The sequence below is a fragment of the Tauraco erythrolophus genome, chromosome 2, assembly GCF_009769465.1.
Source record: "Tauraco erythrolophus isolate bTauEry1 chromosome 2, bTauEry1.pri, whole genome shotgun sequence".
NCBI classification, from domain to species: domain Eukaryota; kingdom Metazoa; phylum Chordata; class Aves; order Musophagiformes; family Musophagidae; genus Tauraco; species Tauraco erythrolophus.
In genome coordinates, this window is record NC_141466.1 from 4,894,994 (window position 1) to 4,915,520 (window position 20,527).

General features: G+C 50.1%; 2 protein-coding genes across 2 annotated transcripts; both read left to right on the plus strand.

The window, feature by feature from the left end:
* Positions 1 to 5,354: 5,354 nt before the first annotated feature.
* Positions 5,355 to 8,282, plus strand: LOC147529135 (maestro heat-like repeat-containing protein family member 7). The gene has a single exon (XM_086631952.1). The coding sequence runs from the start codon at positions 5,355 to 5,357 to the stop codon at positions 8,280 to 8,282; it is 2,928 nt and encodes a 975-aa protein (XP_086488078.1).
* An 8,281-nt stretch (positions 8,283 to 16,563) lies between these two features.
* LOC147529136 (maestro heat-like repeat-containing protein family member 7) lies at positions 16,564 to 19,488 on the plus strand. The gene has a single exon (XM_086631953.1). It carries the CDS (start codon positions 16,564 to 16,566, stop codon positions 19,486 to 19,488), a length of 2,925 nt encoding a protein of 974 aa, XP_086488079.1.
* The last annotated feature ends 1,039 nt before the right edge of the window (positions 19,489 to 20,527 follow it).

Here is a 20,527-nt window from a genome sequence, read left to right on the forward strand (position 1 = left end):
ACTCATGGTTTGGAAGGGACCTCAAAGATCATCTAGTTCCAACCCCCCTGCCATGGGCAGGGACACCCTCCACTACACCAGGTTGCCCAAAGCCTCATCCAACCTGGCCTTGAACACTTCCAGGGATGGGGCATCTACAACTTCTCTGGGCAACCTGTGCCAGTGCCTCACCGCCCTCCGAGTGAAGAATTTCTTCCTTAAGCATTTCTTTCAATGTAAAAGCAAACACGATGGACCAGCCTCAGAACAAGAGAGACTACAAACACGGTGGCTACTGACAGTCTTGGCACTTGAACGAGCACTTTCATTGAAGTAAACGGAATGATTCACTTCTGCTGTAACTCACCTGTGCCTGTCCAGGAGAGGAGACTTCCTTCAGAAATGGCCTCAGGGCATCATACCTGTCTTGTTATCCACTAGATGCCTCAAACAACATAATGCTGCTTCTTCCTAAATTTAGCATGTAAATCTTGAATAGAAATCATGACTAGAAAAGAAGAGTGCTTAAAATCTTGATGTAAATCACCAAAATTATTTGCTCTACACCTAACCCAAGAGCAAACCTCTGTATGGAATGACAGAAAGATGCTGTCATAATGTCAGTCATACAGCACAAACTGTAAAGAGAACGACGGGGTGACCCTAATCATGTGTCTGAGACTAGTTAGTTACTTGAAAACGGTAACACTGAACTCAAAACCTCCCTAAATATGCACAGAGTCAGAATTAGTAGGGGGTGTATTTTGAGCTTGGGTGATGCTTTTCTACACAAGAGGATGTGCAGTAATGTCTTAAGGGAGCAGAGTATCAAAAAGTGTTTGGAGACAGTTTACAAAGAGAAGGAAAATATATAAATAACTGTTTGTATTTAATGTGGTTTATGGTGTTCTTTGCTGTAACAGCTGAGTATTTGAGAGAGAGGACCATGAAGACTAATTACTTTCACAGATTCCTGGAATCAAAAAATCTCTTGTAGCAAGGAAATAGCAGTATATCTCCTGATCTCCAGACGGCATGGTAACAGCTGAATCATCCAGCCCCTCTGTCCTCTTGTCTGGAATGCATCATGAAAAAAAAATCACCTCCCCTTCTCCCCTTCTCCCCTTCTCCCCTTCTCCCCTTCTCCCCTTCTCCCCTTTTCCCCTTCTCCCCTTCTCCCCTTTTCCCCTTCTCCCCTTCTCTCCTTCTCCCCTTCTCCCCTTCCCTCTAAACATGTACATAAACACACTCACATTTTGGGGACTTTTTCAGAAAACCAAAAATACTGGCATGAAGATGTCAAATAACAGCAGAGATGACAGTTACATTAATACAGAATTACTATTCACATCCACATGAAATACAGCTCTAGGTGTAATATCTTTATTTATTAGCTTCATATAAATTTCCTTCCTAAAGCTCAGGCATTTATAATGACTCATGACAGAAGCACATCAAATCGTTCCTGAAGGAAAATGGAACTGTGGATTGACATTTGTCGGAATGCATTTACTTAACCCACGAAATCTTGTCATGGCAAAGGTCATTGCATTAAATTTTTTTTCGTGAAATGTCAAGACCTCCTGCTAGCCATGCAAGCATTGTTCACAGAAGTTTATAGTTGGCTAAAAAGCCTAAGAAAACGTTATCACGTTTAGGTGGCGGATGCTCCATCCCTGGAGACGTTCAAGGCCAGGTTGGACGAGGCCCTGAGCAACCTGATCTAGTTGGAGATATCCCTGTTCCTTGCAGGGGGGTTGGACTAGATGACCTTTGAAGGTCCCTTCCTATGGCACTAATCATTCTTATCCAGCTGGACTGAGTTGAGATAATGAACTCCTAATTAACTACTCAACTCAAGGTACCTATCCTGCCTACAAGAGGCAGGCCATTTCCTCCTGGCTGCGGAGGATGCAACAGCGTCCTTGGTGCTGCAGCCCAGGCTGGTGAGTGACAACTGGTGACCCCGACGTGATACGTCGACGTGATACATCGATGAGACCCTGGGAAGCCCCGACTCCCTCGCCGAGCCGAGAGCCCTGGCTGCAAAGGAGCCCGAGCCAAAAGAGCCGGAGCCAGAGCCGGAGCCGGGAGCTCGAGCGAGAGTCCTTCGGAGAAGAAGGTAAAGCCGCAAGCCCCGACATGGTATTCGCGGGAGGGAAGTGTGCTGGAGTTGGATGAATGGGCCGGGTCTCTGCTCACCCATAAAGCCTTTGTGAAAACAAAAATACTAAAACAAAAAGGGGGAATTATGGCACCAATCATTCTTATCCAGCTGGACTGAGTTGAGCTAATGAACTACTAATTAACTAATTAAGTACTCAACTCAAGGTACCTATCCTGCCCACAAGAGGCAGGCCATTTCCTCCTGGCTGCGGAAGATGCAACAGCGTCCTTGGTGCCGCAGCCCAGGCTGGTGAGCGACACCTTCCAGCCCTAACCATTCTATGATTCTATGATTAATGACAGTTAATAATAATTTAATGCAACAATCCCATTTACAAGCATTTTTAGGGACAAACTTGTAATTTTGCTAGTCTACATTCCAGGTTCTTAGCTCAAACACTGTGCTTAAGGTGCACATTGCATCATTTGAATCTGATAATGTTTGCAATTTTGAAGTCAAGTACAGGAGCACTTTATTGGTTGCTGAATATGGGGAAGTGTATTTTTAGGGTCAAATTTATGTATAAACTGTCTTTTAAGAATTCTTTTCTGGTTTCAAGATGCAGTGCCAGCTCTGAAATCTGAATGAGGTCCAAATTCATAACCAATCAAACTGCCACTGAAGCCACAAGTCTTTTGATCCTAAATAATTTGATTCCAGGTTGTTTAAAAGTGCAACGCAGAACGACGATCAGACTCCCTTCCCAGCTTCCCATAGAGCTCTGCCAATGCTCTCACATGTTGACCTAATAGCCTAGGAGGAATTTCTGTCGTGATGTGGAAGGTGAAATGGTATACTGATTTCAAAGAGTAGACAAATATCTACTGGGGAAGTACTATGAGAACATTGAATTAATTTACACTTTTAAACACATCATATAGTTTTATTACAAATGATATGCCAGTTCTCTCCTTCATCTGACACCTAAATTTTATGAATTCTTATTAATTTTTCGTCCGCAAAGTTAATTGTAACTGTGAATCCCAAACTTCTGGGATAAGTCTTACCCTTTTTTATTTTTCCTCGAGGAAATTTTGTCCAAGCATCTCTGGCGTGTTGAAGAAGCTTAGATTTAAAAACACCCTTAAGAAAACTAAGTATAACCATCTTCTTGTTTGGTTCACAGTTATCCTATGTTTGTGTTACATGTATATAAAAAATATTTGCTTCTCAAGGTGTTGTGATGTCATATTTTGAATCAAATATTATTTGTTCTTTGTCACACGAAGAGCACAAATGAATCTCACTTCCCTTGTGTTTACTGAAGGAAGCACAAAAGCTGTCCTGCACACAGACAAGTTTTTTCCTTGTGAACTGTTACAGAAACTTCCCAATGAACTTCCTCTGAATCCAAGTCTACTTTACGCAAGTTTAGACCAGCTTCAACTTCCTTCTGCTACAAGGAACCAACGTATCACTCCATTTTCAACAGCTCATCTCCATTTTGAACTCAATGGAAGCTTGTAAAATAATATTAGATGATGTGAAAGTGTGCTTCTGACGATCTGCAAATCTGGTGGAAACAACGGGATAGGGGGCTGATGATGATTCCAGAAGCTATATACCTGAGTATTTTTGCTCTAAAACCCATAAATAACTGTGTAATTACAGTGCTAGCAGGAAACAGAAATGAGAGGGACAGTTTTGTTTTTTCTTTAGGCAATCAGTTATAGCATATACTAAATAAAGTCAGTCAGTGCAGGATGAGGGACCTTCCAGCTCCACAAACAAGGTACGCAGGTCCATCAGAGGGAAAAGGTACAGGTGGGCACATGCACAGTATTTGGGATAAGGTATAGAGGAAACACCAGCTGTCTTCCTCAGGAGTACAATCAGGAGAGGCGGTGGTCTTAAATAAAAAACAGAGCAGAGACTTAATCTCAGTTATTTTACACAGTGGCATAGCTGGAGCCGTAAGAGGATGGTTCACAGCAGTCCTCTGGGTGGAGGAAAACTGGAGAAAGAGTCTCTAAAACAGAGGCAACTGATCATCAGGTCCATCAGTGGTCATCAGTAGTCAATCTGCCTAGTACTAGGGAGGCATGCAAAGCCAAAGACTCCAGTCAGCCAACTTTCCCTCCTTCCTCCTATTGAATTATTTCACTTGCCAGGGGAAGCAAAGGAGAAAAGAGATACGATGAGAAAATGTAGTGAGAGCCTAACCTCGTTTTTTTCTTGGAAGGGTGGGTTGTGACCATTCGTGCTCTAATCTTTTGTAAAACTTCCCTTGACCTCAGCTGGCATTCTCTTAGTGCACCTTTCAGAAGAAAGAGTGACCATGACGCACACTGTTTAAAAGGGCTGGCGTTGCACTAGGATGTACATTAGCCATTGAAATGTGCTTATCTGCAGATGCTAGCAAGTAGAACTGATGTGAAGCGTGTAGAGAACAATTAACAATCTCCCTGAAAAGTCAGCAGGCATATTTAAGAAATCCTGTGGTGAAATGCAGTGCCTAGGATTCTGGGTAGGAGTTGGAAGATCCCTAGTTTTCAGTGAGGCTTTTAAATTGTATTACCTCTGTGTACACCTTACATCAGTATTTATCCCACCAGACTTTAGCCACCCGAACGTGAGGTGTCTATTTAAAGTCAGTTACTTGACTAACTCTCTATGTGTATGTAGTTATGTCTCCACAGTAAAGAAGAGAGATAAGGACCTCACCTTCAAAAAAGCACCACTATAGAGAAAGCATCAATAAGTATGTCAGAGATGACAACTTTCTAGAAACTCTTGAGTTCCTCCTCAACTCTTCCTGCAATTCCTTCATGGAATTTCACTCCTTCATAATGGGATGACGTCATAGGGACTCTGGCGTGCACTGGGGCAGCTGTAACTGGGGCACCCAGCAGAGCCCGTCACTCGCTGCTGAGCCAGCAGCGGGAGCGCATCTCGCGTGCCAGTGTGCTGGCGAGTCCGCGAGAAGGGGAGCCCCGTGGGCCTTTTCCCCGGCGTTGTGCGGAAGAGTGAAGAGCCTCGGCGTGCCTGAGGCTGCAGGAGGGGGCTTGGGGGTGGCACTGGGGTACTGTGTGACTCTGTGTCACCTGGCCCTGGCCTCGCAGTGTCTGAGAGGACGGTGTTGGGACAGCACGGGAGCCAGGAGCTCCCCAGCGCGGCCACCTCTGCCCCAGCGCCTCTGGCAAGGCAGCCCCGGGTGGTGCCGGGTCCCTCTCGCCCCTCTCTTCCCTCCCTCTGCCCCTTCTGCAGGATGGCAAGGAGACCCCCTGACCGCCTCCGGGAGGACTGGGGGGAGAACGGAGCTGCCCCGGCTCCCAGCTCCGAGCCCAGGGACATGCGTGAGGACGGTCCGCTGCCAGCGGATTCGTGCTGCTCCACCTCGGCTGCGGCCAGGCAGGGACAGAACGACCCGGACATCATCCGGGGCTCTGTCAGGAGCAGGCGAGAGCAAGAGGGCTGGAAGCTGAGGTTTCTGTCCTCCATCTGCACCACCTGCCGCCTCGTCCGCCTGAGCTTCGCCATGTGGCGTAAGCTTTTCTTCTACCATCTGCTGCTGATGCAGGCCGTTGAGATGCTGCTGCAAGAGGAGCCCGCTGACTACGTGGGCACCATGGTGCGGCTGCAAGCCATGCGGGCCATCACCTCCATGAGTGAAGCAGGGCTGCTTGTGGGGGAGGACGAGAAGAAGAAAAGCCTCATCCAGACCTGCTTCCACAGCGTTTTCCACCTGCCTCCGCAGGAGGACAGCCAGGACCCCGAGGCTTCTCTCTGCTCCCAGACCCTGGCCAAGATGGACAGAATGCTGCAGGCGCTGGTACGCAGCGCGGGCAGCCTCGGCATCCTGGAGCTGCAGAACCACTTGCAGCTCCTGCTTCCCTTCACCAATTCCCGGAGAGCAGTGGTGCGGGAGAGGGCAATGGCTCGGATCGCCAGGCTGATGGAATTCCTCACCACCTACCCTCTACTGCTGGTCTGCCCCTGCTTTGCACTACCCAGAGCCCGCGAGCATGAGTGCTCCAAGGTACAACATTTTGGGATGCTGGGGAGGCTGGTGGGGCACCTCACCCTCTGCTGCACCTGCAAGGACACGGGCACCCGCTACGAGGCTGAAGCAGCTCTCCATCACCTGCATACCTTCGTCCTGCAGCAGAGAAGCAGGGGCTCGGGGCTGCATGAGGCAGGGCAGCAGTGGCTCCAGGAGGACTGGCAAGCAGGGCAGTCCTGGGAGCACTCGGAAACCAGCCCTGCATGCAAAATCTTCCTCAAGTTCCTGAAATGCCTCCGGCCCTCTGAGCGAGTAGACATCATCCTCATGGCCATCAAGAACTTGCAGTCCCCAAGTGCCGACACCATCACAGCGGCTGCCGAGATGCTGGACGTCCTTGTGGCAGACTCTGGTTTCCAGGCGATGCAGGTCACGAACATCGTGTGGGCCATCTACACAAAGCTGCCCTCCATCAGTGAGACGAGAGCCCTCAACGGCCTGAACAGGGCCCTGCTGGTGCTGCTGGACAGACATCCCAGCGAGGTGGTGGCCAGCCTGCTGCGGCTCTCCCCGTTGTGCACCGGTGCCGCCCCAGCCATGTGGGAGACCATGCTGTCCCAGCCCCAGGCTGCAGAGAGGGTGCTGCGGGAGCTGCTCGGCATGCTGATGGACCCACTGACACACCGGACCTCCACCTTCACCCAGGATGACGCACGTGTCCTTTCGCTGGCCACAACCATAATGATAACCAAGATCCTTGTGCAGCCCACCCACCTGCAGGTGGTGGAGGCGACTTTTCCCCGGTTTTTCCTGGCACTGCTTCTCCAAGTGCCTTTTGCCAGGGAGCTGACGCTGCAGGAGTTGCACATCTTCTGGAAGGAGGATGAACAGGATCCGCTGACTGCCTTGAGGTCCCTGGTGTACTCCCTGAGACTGCTGCTCTGCAGCATGGGCTTTGAGGAGCAGGTGCTGGCCATCGAGGCGCAGGGTGGCTGGGATGCCCTGCTCCGCACTGAGACCCACCTCTCGGGAGTGTGCATTGTGGCCAGGGAGATGACGAAGACCCCGAGACACGTGTGCTCCGCCATCTTCTGCTGCCTGGCTGAGCTCCTCAGGGTGGAGGACCCCATCCAGGAGATGGTCACCATGGCCTTCCTGATCGAGATGCTGGGCTGCACCAACCTCAACGAAGAGCTGGACCGTGTCCTGGAAATCTTTCCCACCTATCTGAAGAGCCAGTGCCCGGAGATGGCCAGACTGGTGCTCAGGGGCATCCTCTTGCTCTGCGAGAGGCCAGATGTGGCAAAGAAATCCCTTGTCCTGTTGCCTGTCGTCATGGAGCAGCTGGAGGATGGCGACGGTGATGCCGCTGACATGGTCCTGTCCGTGCTCGCCAACATGCTGCAGCTCCTGGAGGGGAAGGAGTCCAGCCGCACCGCCCTGGCGCTGGCTGCCAAGCTGCGGCGGCTCTTCGACAAGGAGTCGGGCACCGTGCGGCAGCTCTCCATCCGTCTCTTCCGAGACACGTTGGGGCTCGTTGCGGGTGCCAAAAGGAAGAAGATGAAGGAGGTGGTGTGGGACAGCCTGCTGCCGCTGCTCTTTCACCTGTACGATGGGGACGAGAGCGTGGCCAAGGCCTCCCAGGAAGCCCTCTGCAGCGCTGGCCGGTTCCTCAAGTGGAGGCAGTTGGTGCAGCTGGTCGAGACGGCGCAGGCGTGGAAGGTCGGCGAGTGCCTGCTGGCCAGGAAGAAGAGCAGGGCCAAGGACTACCTGCAGCAGAGCCAGCGCTACCTGCAGAACCCGCAGGAGCTCCTGCGGCAGGAGGCCGTCAGGTTCCTGGGGCTCTTGGGACGGCGGGTGGCAGATGGTGAGATGAAGCACATCAGAGAGGCCCTTCAAGGCGCCAGCAGAGATCCCAGCCCCGCGGTCACCTCCCTGGCGATTCAGACGCTCCACATCCTCGAAGCAGGAGGAGGAGGAGGAAGAGGAGGAGAGCCCAAGTCGAGGCTCAGCCTGCAATGGCTGCGCTCGCAGCTGCGGAAGGCACGGCGGGGGCGGCCCCCGGCCCCCAGCGAGGCCTCTGCTCAGGCCGAGGGGAAGCAGCAGCCGCAGCCCCCCGGCACTGCCCGCGCCGAGGTGCCGGGCGCCGAGGGGAAGCCGCAGGCGGCCTCTTGGGCTGTCGACGAGGAGTAGTCCAGCGACTCCGAGCTGGAGGAGACGCCGCAGGAGAAGTAGCTTTGCCTGGCCAGGCTGCATCTGGAGCAGCTCCGCCAGCACGAGGAGGAGTGGGCAGCCACAGAGCAGGAGGTGACCCAGCCAGCAGATCTCACCGGCGACCGGCTGCAGGAGGACGCGGTGCAGCCTCCAGATCCGGCCAGCATCTGAGTGCTTCGGGGCCACCAGCTGCCTGACGCCTGCCTGGTCATCACACATGGTGGCTGGAAGCATGATCTATAAAAGCTGCTTGTAAACTGCAATAAAAGTCTCTGGTATCACAAAAAACCCCAAACGACTCCACATGGTAAAATAATAATACCCCTTGCGTTGCTCTGGGCCGTAGTTATGGACCACTATCCAGCAAGTAACACAGCAGTTCGAGGTTTGTTTGCAGAATAATCCCAAGTCAGGAACAAAAGCCCGGCCCGGCGAAGTAGGGAAAGGGAATTATCCAGGACAGCAGTGGCAAATTGATTTCTCAGAACTCCGAAGAAAAGGGGGGTTTTGATACCTGTTGGTCTTGATGGACACCTTTTCAGGGTGGCCAGAAGCATTCCCTTGCTGAACTAATGAAGCCAGGGAAGTAACCAAAATACTATTGCAAGACATAATCCCGAGATTCGGGGTTCCCGTGGTAATCATCAGATCAGGGGCCACACTTTATTGCAAAGATTGTTCAACAAGTTAGTAAGCTTTTGGGAATAGATTGGCAACTTCATACCCCATATGATCCCCAATCTAGTGGTCAAGTAGAAAAGGTGAATCACCTGATGAAGCTGCAAATTGTAAAATTAGGTCAGGAAGCTGGTTTGTCTTGGCCCCAATCACTGCCTTTAGCACTCCTGAGAATTAGAACTAAGCCCAGAACCAAGGAAGGGCTGAGCTCTTTTGACACTGTACAGGCAGGAACATCGACTCAAATCAGGGATGAGATAGTAACTGATTATTTAATAAGTCTGCAAAACCAGCTTCGGGAAATAGAGAAGCTGGTTTTGGGAACTAGAGCCCAAGGTTTCGATGGGCCCGTGCACAATATTGAACCTGGTGATTATGGATGTGTTAGAGGTCTTTTAGGTTCATCTCTGGAACCTGGGTGGGAAGGTCCATTCCAGGTGTCGCTAACCACTCACACAGCAGTCAGGATTCGAGAACAAGCATCGTGGATACATCACACCAGAGTGAAGAAGGCCCCTAGACCACGATGAGAATCAGCATCAGGCTGAGACAGTTGAGAGAGTTGAGGCTGTTCAGCCTGGAGAAGAGAAGGCTCCGGGGTGATCTTATTGCAGCCTTCCAGTACTTAAAGGGGCTACAGGAAAGCTGGGAGGGGCTTTTTACAAGGGCGTGTAGTGATAGGACAAGGGGCAATGGCTTTAAACTGAAAGAGGGCAGATTTAGATTGGATCTAAGGAAGAAATTCTTCACTGCGAGTGTGCTCAGGCACTGGCACAGGTTGCCCAGAGAAGCTGTGGCTTCCCCATCCCTGGAAGTGTTCAAGGCCAGGCTGGATGAGGCTTTGGGGAACCTGTTGTAGTGGAGGGTGTCCCTGCCCATGGCAGGGGGGTTGGAACTAGATGATCTTTGAGGTCCCTTCCAACCCAAACCATTCTGTGATTCTATGATTCTAAATACTCTTGTTCTCGATTTTGCTTCTTTCAGTCAAGAAAATCTCAAGGCAGACTAACTGACATGCCAGGCTCAGCCAAGCTCCTTCCTGGTCAAAGACTCTCCTTTATTTTGCATTTCTAGGCTTCTGAAAGGAAACGAAGCTCCTTTGTGGGTGGGTTCTTTGTGCTTGTGTCCTTTCTCAAGAAGAATCTGTAGAATCTCTGGACAATACTGTAATAAGGGCTAATTAGATTGCAGGCTGCCATTAGCCTTTCTGTGCCACTGTGGACTTTATACTCCCTGTCTGTTGAGAGGCGAGCAGCAAAGTCTGTTGTGACTGTGGCTGAAATGGGTTTGCACTGCATTTTATTTCATAGATTCATAGATTCATAGATTTCTAGGTTGGAAAAGACCTTAGAGATCATCGAGTCCAACCATCCCTAATCCCCATTAAACCATATCCTCAAGTAGATCATCCACCCTATTCTTAAACACATTCAGGGATGGGGACTCGACCAGCTCCCTGGGCAGCCTATTCCAGTTGCTGACAACCTTTTCAGAGAAGAAATACTTCCTAACATCCAACCTGAATCTCCCCTCACTAAGCTTATGCCCATTTCCTCTTGTTCTATCACCCATCACTAATGTAAAGAGCCCTTCCCCTATCTCCCCACCATCTTTTCTCAAGTATTTATAGGCTGTAATCAGGTCTCCCCTCAGCCTCCTCTTCTCCAGGCTAAACAGCCCCAACTCCCTCAGCCGCTCCTCATAAGTTTTATTTTCCAGCCCCCTGACCAGTTTAGTCGCCCTTCTCTGGACTCGCTCCAGGAGCTCAATATCTCTCTTAAAGCGAGATTTCCCTTTGCATTTGGCGTTAATTTCTTTCAGCAGACTAAAAATAAGAAGTTTACTAATTTGCCCTTTATATTGCTATGTGACTGCAACTTTTTGGTACTTTGTAAAATGTTTACGTTTCAGGTTTTTGATGAAAGGCATAAATCATAGTAAGGTAGACTATAAGCATCGAAAATATGATATTCAGTGCTAGCCTGTGATTTTTCAGATCCTCGCGTTTAAATATTTGTTTGTATGTAAATTGTGAAAAGCCTCAGCTGACTTCCCGTAAGTCACATACTGCAAGTTTGTTTCAAAGTGAGAGTTTGAGATGGGTCATACTTGTCATTCAGTAGAGATGAGAAACAGCTTTAGAAAGGAGAAAGAGTCCAAAGCACTGGTGTGTGTGGGATGGGAGATGTTAATAAACGCCATCTACTACGGGGCAGGGAAGCAAGATGCCTAAAAACCTCTCAGAGAACTAAGTGGAAAAAAGAACTAAACCCATGGGTTTCTCATCCTGTTGTTAATATAAAATGAGCAGCATGATGGTTTTGCTACTTGGCACCTTGGCAGAGTGACGTGTAACATCTCGGAATCCCAGTTTTAATCTTTTCTATGCAGGCTAGCTGACGAGGTTGCTTCAGAGTTTTTTGTTGGTGGTGGTTTTGTCATTTTTTTTCTTTTTTAAAGGAATAACATTTGAGTTTCTGAACAGCATTGTATTTTGTGAATATCCAAGATATTGGTGAATGATCTTTGAGAGATGTTTTGAGACCCATGAGGTGCCTTTTCTTAAGCAATTGCTCTAAATGCAAATGAGTTGTTTACAAGGAATTATGCCACAAGCAGTTGCCTCCAAAGCAATAATAATTAGCATAATAATGCATGCTCGAACTCATAGGAAATTGGTGATACTGCCTCATCACCATGTGTTCATGGCAATGCACCTGATACTGCAATTTCTGATGTTTGAGGCCAAGTGTACAAACTGTGCCGAGGTAAGTGCACTTGGACGTGTGGGACTGTGACTCCCACCTAAAAAGACATGCAAAAATTAAGCTTTCTTGCAATGAACACAAGAGAAATTACTGAAACATTGCAAATTAAAAATCAACAGGAAATTGTTGGAAAAAAGCTTGCCTCTGCCTGAGAGGAGTTTTTAGAAAAGTTCTCAGTTGATATGTATATATTTAATATATAACTCTTCAGTCAGATAAACTATCACTTGGGTAGGAAATGGCTCCACATACCAGGGGTGAATCCAATTCAGTCTTTGGTAAAGATCTGCTGTGATGACGTCATAGGCACCCTGGCGTGCGCTGGGGCAACTCTAACTGGGGCACCCAGCAGTAAGGGGTGTGCTGGTCTAAAGAGCTTCTGATTTTCATTGTGCAATTTCTGTGTAAACCTTGTTCCTCAAACAAGCTAGAGTAAAGCAAGATACTATTGCGCGTACGTACACATGCATTAACAAAATACTCTTTGGGTTTTTCTTTAAGCTTAAAGTCTCTCTGACAGGCTGAACAGAGTAGTGATAGACACAAAAAGCAAGGCTAGAGTTTTAGAAGCAGTCTCAAGTGTTATGTTTTATGATTAATGGTCCTATTTTGAATAGCGGAATGTTAATATGGGTGTTCGTATGACTTGATTCGGGGCAGCCAGAGCTAGAGAGCAATTGGTTTGGCTCATATATAAACCTGGCTAGCCTTATACTTTTATTATTCCTTTGAAAGAAATAGCAGGATGTCTGTGTATGAATTTTTATACGTTGTCTGGCAGATTGAGTTCTACAAAAAAACAGGTATAAGCTCTGTTCCCAACACATTTTTTGCTAGTACATGTTGTATTTGTTTTGCAGAAAATGCCTTTAGGTTTACTTTGATGAAGTTTAAGTCATCAGATTTTACTTCATTTTCTGTCTTTGGAAAATTTCAGAAGGGCATATTAACAATAGGACTAGAAACTGGAGTAGGCAGCTTTGTAATTTACTTATTTAGTGTATTTAGTTATTAAATTATATGAGATACAGTTACTAGACAACAAAGATAGCCGCTTAACAGAGCATTACTAAAAATTGTAGGTGATTTGTGCCCAATTCAGATTTAGTCATTGTCCTGGTTTCAGCTGGGACAGAGCTAGTTTTTCTTTTTAGCAGCTGGAAGAGCTCTGTGTTTTGGATTTAGTCAGGGATTTGCTATGAGAAGAATGTTGATAGTGCATTGATGTTTGTTGTTGAGACATCAAGGACCTTCCAGCTTCCCGTGTTCTTCCCAGTGTGCAGGAGCACAACAGGCTGGGGGGGAGCATGGCTGGGATGGGGGTCCTCAACTCCCCTTGTGATTTGAACTTAGGTTTAGGATTAAGGGCCAAACTGGCCAGTGAGGTGTTATTCCATATCATGCAGCATCATGCCCAGTGTATAGATGAGAAGTTGGAATTCCCTCTTTTCTGCAAGAACTCTCTTGGTCTCTTCTGGGACTCTTGGGCTCTTAGAGCTCTATCTCACTCTCTTTTTGGGCCTCTCACTTGATTGGGATTGTGGTGTCAGGACTGAAGTGTTTCAGGATTGCTTGCTGGGACGAGACAGACGTTTGTTAGCAGACTGAGCAATTACACTGCACGTCACTTGTTTGTATATATTATTATATATATAGATGACTTATTATTGTTCTCATTAGTAGGAATTGTTCTTATCTCAAGCCATTAGTCTCTTTGCCTTTTCCCCTTTAATTCTATTTCCCCTTTCCCCAGGGTGGAGGAGGGTGAGCGAGCGCCTGTGTGGCGTTTAGTTGGCGTTTAGTTGCCGGCCCAGTTAAACCGTGACATGATGGCTCCTATCATGCTGATAGGAAATAAGATGACCAGGAAGTGTCAGAGTCCAGAAGATTCAGAATTAAGGAATAATAAACTGTGCCATTGGCGTAGTGTCTGAGGTTGAGCAAGTTTCATTGCTCACTGTGTGGGTTAAACCTACCACAACACAGAGAACAAAAATGAAAAGGTATTCCATGCTCTGTGGAATATAACTATGATTCTTTTCCATGATTTCCTTTAGTAAAATGAATTTCACCTTCTGCTTTCCTCTTTCATCATCTGTAAAGTTACCCTGATAGTCAAGTGTTATATGGCTTTTGGGTGAAAAGATCACAGAAGTGTAAAATATTATTATGTATTATTCCCAGAGGTAATTCATCACCGTGTCTAAATATCTCGGGGTTCTTGCAATAACAGAGAATACGGTCAATGGAGTGTTTATCACTTTACAGAGAAAGAAAGTAAGGGATTTCTTTTTGAAGAGTAACAAGGTGAAGTTCCTGAATGGTGCTTAATGTGTTTGAGAGAAGAGGCAACAATAAATGTAAGAGAGCCTTTTAATAAGTGTGTATTTTAGAGCTTTCTTTTCCCTTTCAGGCTGTAAACACGTCAGAGAAACAGTTATGTATAGTGCCGTCGATGCAGTAATAAAAATGTGCCAGTTTCACCATTTCTTATTCATAGGCCCGTGTTTTCGTTTCGCTTTTGGTAGCGCTGCCGCACACCGAGTGGGATTTGAGCACTGCATTGGAGAGTTCCAATATAGAGTAAAGATCTATAAAACCTATCAAATAATACTTTTAACTAGTATAGAAAATTTCAAACTTAGTGTTTTAAATTAAAAATATTCTTAATAAAGTCAAGTTCCATTTGAATCTTTGCATCATCTACATCAACCTAAAGATCTACAAAGACTTGTAGGATAGAAGTCCATGTTGGTAGTTGTTTTGTCCTTAGGCTGAAAAAAAAAAGGAAACTTGATTGCTCTATCTGAAAATGGGGAAACACACGATAAAAATCTATTATCGGGATGATGGAAAACGCAAATGTGCCAGTGTGCCACAGTACAACAAAATATGAAGTTGTTTAACCTATAAATAGGAAACCCCCCGACTTTTATGAAATTATAAAGCCCTGACATTCCACAGAAGTAAGTTTGGAGATCTGAACAAAGTAAAACCACAATGAAATGTAATTTTTAAAAGTTGAAAAAATAGGCAATTCTGCAGTGATAATGTAGATTCATTACAAGGGATTGTGCCAAGTGTGTTTTTACCTGAACAAAGCAATAAAAGAAAAATATCTCGGATTCCTTCCATTGCATGGAGTCTTTTCTGTGCTGCAACTTTCTGTATTAAATAATCGGAGTTGTCAGTGCCTGCCTGTCCTCATGCGGTGTTTGGGAAACATTTTTCTAATTGCACCACTTTAACACGGACTCTGATGCTGGGAGGAGTTCAGCATGGGTGGAGAATTCCTTGTCCTTTGGAGTTTTAATTGCTACTGCAACTCCAGTCAGTGAATGTTAAAAAGATGACCACCAGTGACAGGTTTGTGTGCTTTCTGCAGGATTCAAGAGTGAAACAAATACTGATGTGTATTGAAACAAATATTGACATTCTCTAGAAAGCAGGGAATATATGGGACTCTGATATGTAGAAGAAAAAAGCAGGATGAACGCTAACAGAGGGATTAGCTGTTTGCAATAAAAGTGCAGAAGTGGAAAAAAGTTAGAGTGTGACAGCCACCACATGTCGAAAGGACAACATCCTCAAGCCACGGAATGCACGTGTGCTAAAGCAGCAGTCTTTATTTTAAGGTTTCCTGCTGAGTCAGTCTGTTTCTCCCTGAAATTACAGAAATAGAACTGGGCCGTTTTCTAATCCCTGGGGAATCCCCCGGGATTCTACAGGTCTACCCTTGGCGTAGAGCTGCTACCTGTAGTGAAACGTCATCTCCCTCTCCGGTCACACCACCAAAGAACGTTTGGGCACAAGAGCCTGCGTGGGGGCTGTGCTCTTCTGTGGATGTTCCAAGGATTCCAGCCCACAGGCTGCCCTCTCCACCGCAGCCCGCTTCGCCGCAGAAGCCAGCTACTCGGGGGAATGCTGGAACAAGATGGGGAATGACAAGGCTGGGAGCCTTTTATCTACACTGCAGAGTTGCTGCTGGTGAGCTTACACTGGGATCAGTCGTTTTCCTGCTGGCATGGCTAACTTTCATCCTGGAGACATGGGGGAGAAATTCCTCCCAATGTATCTACATGGTCCCGGGACAGAACCTTAGTTATACCTCGTAATCATCCATCTGGGTAACGTTTCCCCAAAATGGTGCATATTCAGTGTTCTTCTCTTAGCCAACTGGTTCATTTTCTCTTGCCCAGCATGTAAATGACTTTGCGTGTTCCCCCTTCAAGGATGGCAAAGTCTCGCTGGGGAGTTTTTCAACGAGACACTCTGTGTAACTTCAGGGCTGGTCACCTTGTCCTCAGACCTTGTGTGCACGTCTGGCTTTGGATACGTGCAAACAGCCTCCTCAACTCTTCCTGCAATTCCTTCACGGAATTTCACTCCTTCATAATGGGATGACGTCATAGGGACCCTGGCGTGCACTGGGGCAGCTGTAACTGGGGCACCCAGCAGAGCCCGTCACTCGCTGCTGAGCCAGCAGCGGGAGCGCATCTCGCGTGCCAGTGTGCTGGCGAGTCCGCGAGAAGGGGAGCCCCGTGGGCCTTTTCCCCGGCGTTGTGCGGAAGAGTGAAGAGCCTCGGCGTGCCTGAGGCTGCAGGAGGGGGTTTGGGGGTGGCACTGGGGTACTGTGTGACTCTGTGTCACCTGGCCCTGGCCTCGCAGTGTCTGAGAGGACGGTGTTGGGACAGCACGGGAGCCAGGAGCCCCCCAGCGCGGCCACCTCTGCCCCAGCGCCTCTGGCAAGGCAGCCCCGGGTGGTGCCGGGTCCCTCTCGCCCCTCTCTTCCCTCCCTCTGCCCCTTCTGCAGGATGGCAAGGAGACCCCCTGACCGCCTCCGGGAGGACTGGGGGGAGAACGGAGCTGCCCCGGCTCCCAGCTCCGAGCCCAGGGACATGCGTGAGGACGGTCCGCTGCCAGCGGATTCGTGCTGCTCCACCTCGGCTGCGGCCAGGCAGGGACAGAACGACCCGGACATCATCCGGGGCTCTGTCAGGAGCAGGCGAGAGCAAGAGGGCTGGAAGCTGAGGTTTCTGTCCTCCATCTGCACCACCTGCCGCCTTGTCCGCCTGAGCTTCGCCATGTGGCGTAAGCTTTTCTTCTACCATCTGCTGCTGATGCAGGCCGTTGAGATGCTGCTGCAAGAGGAGCCCGCTGACTACGTGGGCACCATGGTGCGGCTGCAAGCCATGCGGGCCATCACCTCCATGAGTGAAGCAGGGCTGCTTGCGGAGGACGAGAAGAAGAAAAGCCTCATCCAGACCTGCTTCCACAGCGTCTTCCACCTGCCTCCGCAGGAGGACAGCCAGGACCCCGAGGCTTCTCTCTGCTCCCAGACCCTGGCCAAGATGGACAGAATGCTGCAGGCGCTGGTATGCAGCGCGGGCAGCCTCGGCATCCTGGAGCTGCAGGACCACTTGCAGCTCCTGCTTCCCTTCACCAATTCCCGGAGAGCAGTGGTGCGGGAGAGGGCAATGGCACAGATCGCCAGGCTGATGGAATTCCTCACCACCTACCCTCTACTGCTGGTCTGCCCCTGCTTTGCACTACCCAGAGCCCGCGAGCATGAGTGCTCCAAGGTACAACATTTTGGGATGCTGGGGAGGCTGGTGGGGCACCTCACCCTCTGCTGCACCTGCAAGGACACGGGCACCCGCTACGAGGCTGAAGCAGCTCTCCATCACCTGCATACCTTCGTCCTGCAGCAGAGAAGCAGGGGATCGGGGCTGCATGAGGCAGGGCAGCAGTGGCTCCAGGAGGACTGGCAAGCAGGGCAGTCCTGGGAGCACTCAGAAACCAGCCCTGCATGCAAAATCTTCCTCAAGTTCCTGAAATGCCTCCGGCCCTCTGAGCGAGTAGACATCATCCTCATGGCCATCAAGAACTTGAAGTCCTCAAGTGCCGACACCATCACAGCGGCTGCCGACATGCTGGACGTCCTTGTGGCAGACTCTGGTTTCCAGGCGATGCAGGTCACGAACATCGTGTGGGCCATCTACACAAACCTGCCCTCCATCAGTGAGATGAGAGCCCTCAACGGCCTGAACAGGGCCCTGCTGGTGCTGCTGGACAGACATCCCAGCGAGGTGGTGGCCAGCCTGCTGCGGCTCTCCCCGTTGTGCACCGGTGCCGCCCCGGCCATGTGGGAGACCATGCTGTCCCAGCCCCAGGCTGCAGAGAGGGTGCTGCGGGAGCTGCTCGGCATGCTGATGGACCCACTGACACACCGGACCTCCACCTTCACCCAGGATGACGCATGTGTCCTTTCGCTGGCCACAACCATAATGATAACCAAGATCCTCGTGCAGCCCACCCACCTGCAGGTGGTGGAGGCGATTTTTCCCCGGCTTTTCCTGGCACTGCTTCTCCAAGTGCCTTTTGCCAGGGAGCTGACGCTGCAGGAGGTGCACATCTTCTGGAAGGAGGACGAACAGGATCCGCTGACTGCCTTGAGGTCCCTGGTGTACTCCCTGAGACTGCTGCTCTGCAGCATGGGCTTTGAGGAGCAGGTGCTGGCCATCGAGGCGCAGGGTGGCTGGGATGCCCTGCTCCGCACTGAGACCCACCTCTCGGGAGTGTGCATTGTGGCCAGGGAGATGACGAAGACCCCGAGACACGTGTGCTCCACCATCTTCGGCTGCCTGGCAGAGCTCCTCAGGGTGGAGGACCCCATCCAGGAGATGGTCACCATGGCCTTCCTGATCGAGATGCTGGGCTGCACCAACCTCAACGAAGAGCTGGACCGTGTCCTGGAAATCTTTCCCACCTATCTGAAGAGCCAGTGCCCGGAGATGGCCAGACTGGTGCTCAGGGGCATCCTCTCGCTCTGCGAGAGGCCAGATGTGGCAAAGAAATCCCTTGTCCTGTTGCCTGTCGTCATGGAGCAGCTGGAGGATGGCGACGGTGATGCCGGTGACATGGTCCTGTCCGTGCTCGCCAACATGCTGCAGCTCCTGGAGGGGAAGGAGTCCAGCCGCACCGCCCTGGCGCTGGCTGCCAAGCTGCGGCGGCTCTTCGACAAGGAGTCGGGCACCGTGCGGCAGCTCTCCATCCGTCTCTTCCGAGACACGATGGGGCTCGTTGCGGGTGCCAAAAGGAAGAAGATGAAGGAGGTGGTGTGGGACAGCCTGCTGCCGCTGCTCTTTCACCTGTACGATGAGGACAAGAGCGTGGCCAAGGCCTCCCAGGAAGCCCTCTGCAGCGCTGGCCGGTTCCTCAAGTGGAGGCAGTTGGTGCAGCTGGTCGAGACGGCGCAGGCGTGGAAGGTCGGCGAGTGCCTGCTGGCCAGGAAGAAGAGCAGGGCCAAGGACTACCTGCAGCAGAGCCAGCGCTACCTGCAGAACCCGCAGGAGCTCCTGCGGCAGGAGGCCGTCAGGTTCCTGGGGCTCTTGGGACGGCGGGTGGCAGATGGTGAGATGGAGCACATCAGAGAGGCCCTTCAAGGCGCCAGCAGAGATCCCAGCCCCGCGGTCACCTCCCTGGCGATTCAGACACTCCACATCCTCGAAGCAGGAGGAGGAGGAGGAAGAGGAGGAGAGCCCAAGTCGAGGCTCAGCCTGCAATGGCTGCGCTCGCAGCTGCGGAAGGCACGGCGGGGGCGGCCCCCGGCCCCCAGCGAGGCCTCTGCTCAGGTCGAGGGGAAGCCGCAGCCGCAGCCCCCCGGCACTGCCCGCGCCGAGGTGCCGGGCGCCGAGGGGACGCCGCAGGCGGCCTCTTGGGCTGTCGACGAGGAGTAGTCCAGCGACTCCGAGCTGGAGGAGACGCCGCAGGAGAAGTAGCTTTGCCTGGCCAGGCTGCATCTGGAGCAGCTCCGCCAGCACGAGGAGGAGTGGGCAGCCACAGAGCAGGAGGTGACCCAGCCAGCAGATCTCACCGGCGACCGGCTGCAGGAGGACGTGGTGCAGCCTCCAGATCCGGCCAGCATCTGAGTGCTTCGGGGCCACCAGCTGCCTGACACCTGCCTGGTCATCACATATGGTGGCTGGAAGCATGATCTATAAAAGCTGCTTGTAAACTGCAATAAAAGTCTCTGGTATCACAAAAAAAAAAACGAACTCCACATGGTAAAATAATAATACCCCTTGCGTTGCTCTGGGCCGTAGTTATGGACCACTATCCAGCAAGTAACACAGCAGTTCGAGGTTTGTTTGCAGAATAATCCCAAGTCAGGAACAAAAGCCCGGCCCGGCGAAGTAGGGAAAGGGAATTATCCAGGACAGCAGTGGCAAATTGATTTCTCAGAACTCCCAAGAAAAGGGGGGTTTTGATACCTGTTGGTCTTGATGGATCCCTTTTCAGGGTGGCCAGAAGCATTCCCTTGCTGAACTAATGAAGCCAGGGAAGTAACCAAAATACTATTGCGAGAAATAATCCCGAGATTCGGGGTTCCCGTGGTAATCATCAGATCAGGGGCCACACTTTATTGCAAAGATTGTTCAACAAGTTAGTAAGCTTTTGGGAATAGATTGGCAACTTCATACCCCATATGATCCCCAATCTAGTGGTCAAGTAGAAAAGGTGAATCACCTGATGAAGCTGCAAATTGTAAAATTAGGTCAGGAAGCTGGTTTGTCTTGGCCCCAATCACTGCCTTTAGCACTCCTGAGAATTAGAACTAAGCCCAGAACCAAGGAAGGGCTGAGCTCTTTTGACACTGTACAGGCAGGAACATCGACTCAAATCAGGGATGAGATAGTAACTGATTATTTAATAAGTCTGCAAAACCAGCTTCGGGAAATAGAGAAGCTGGTTTTGGGAACTAGAGCCCAAGGTTTC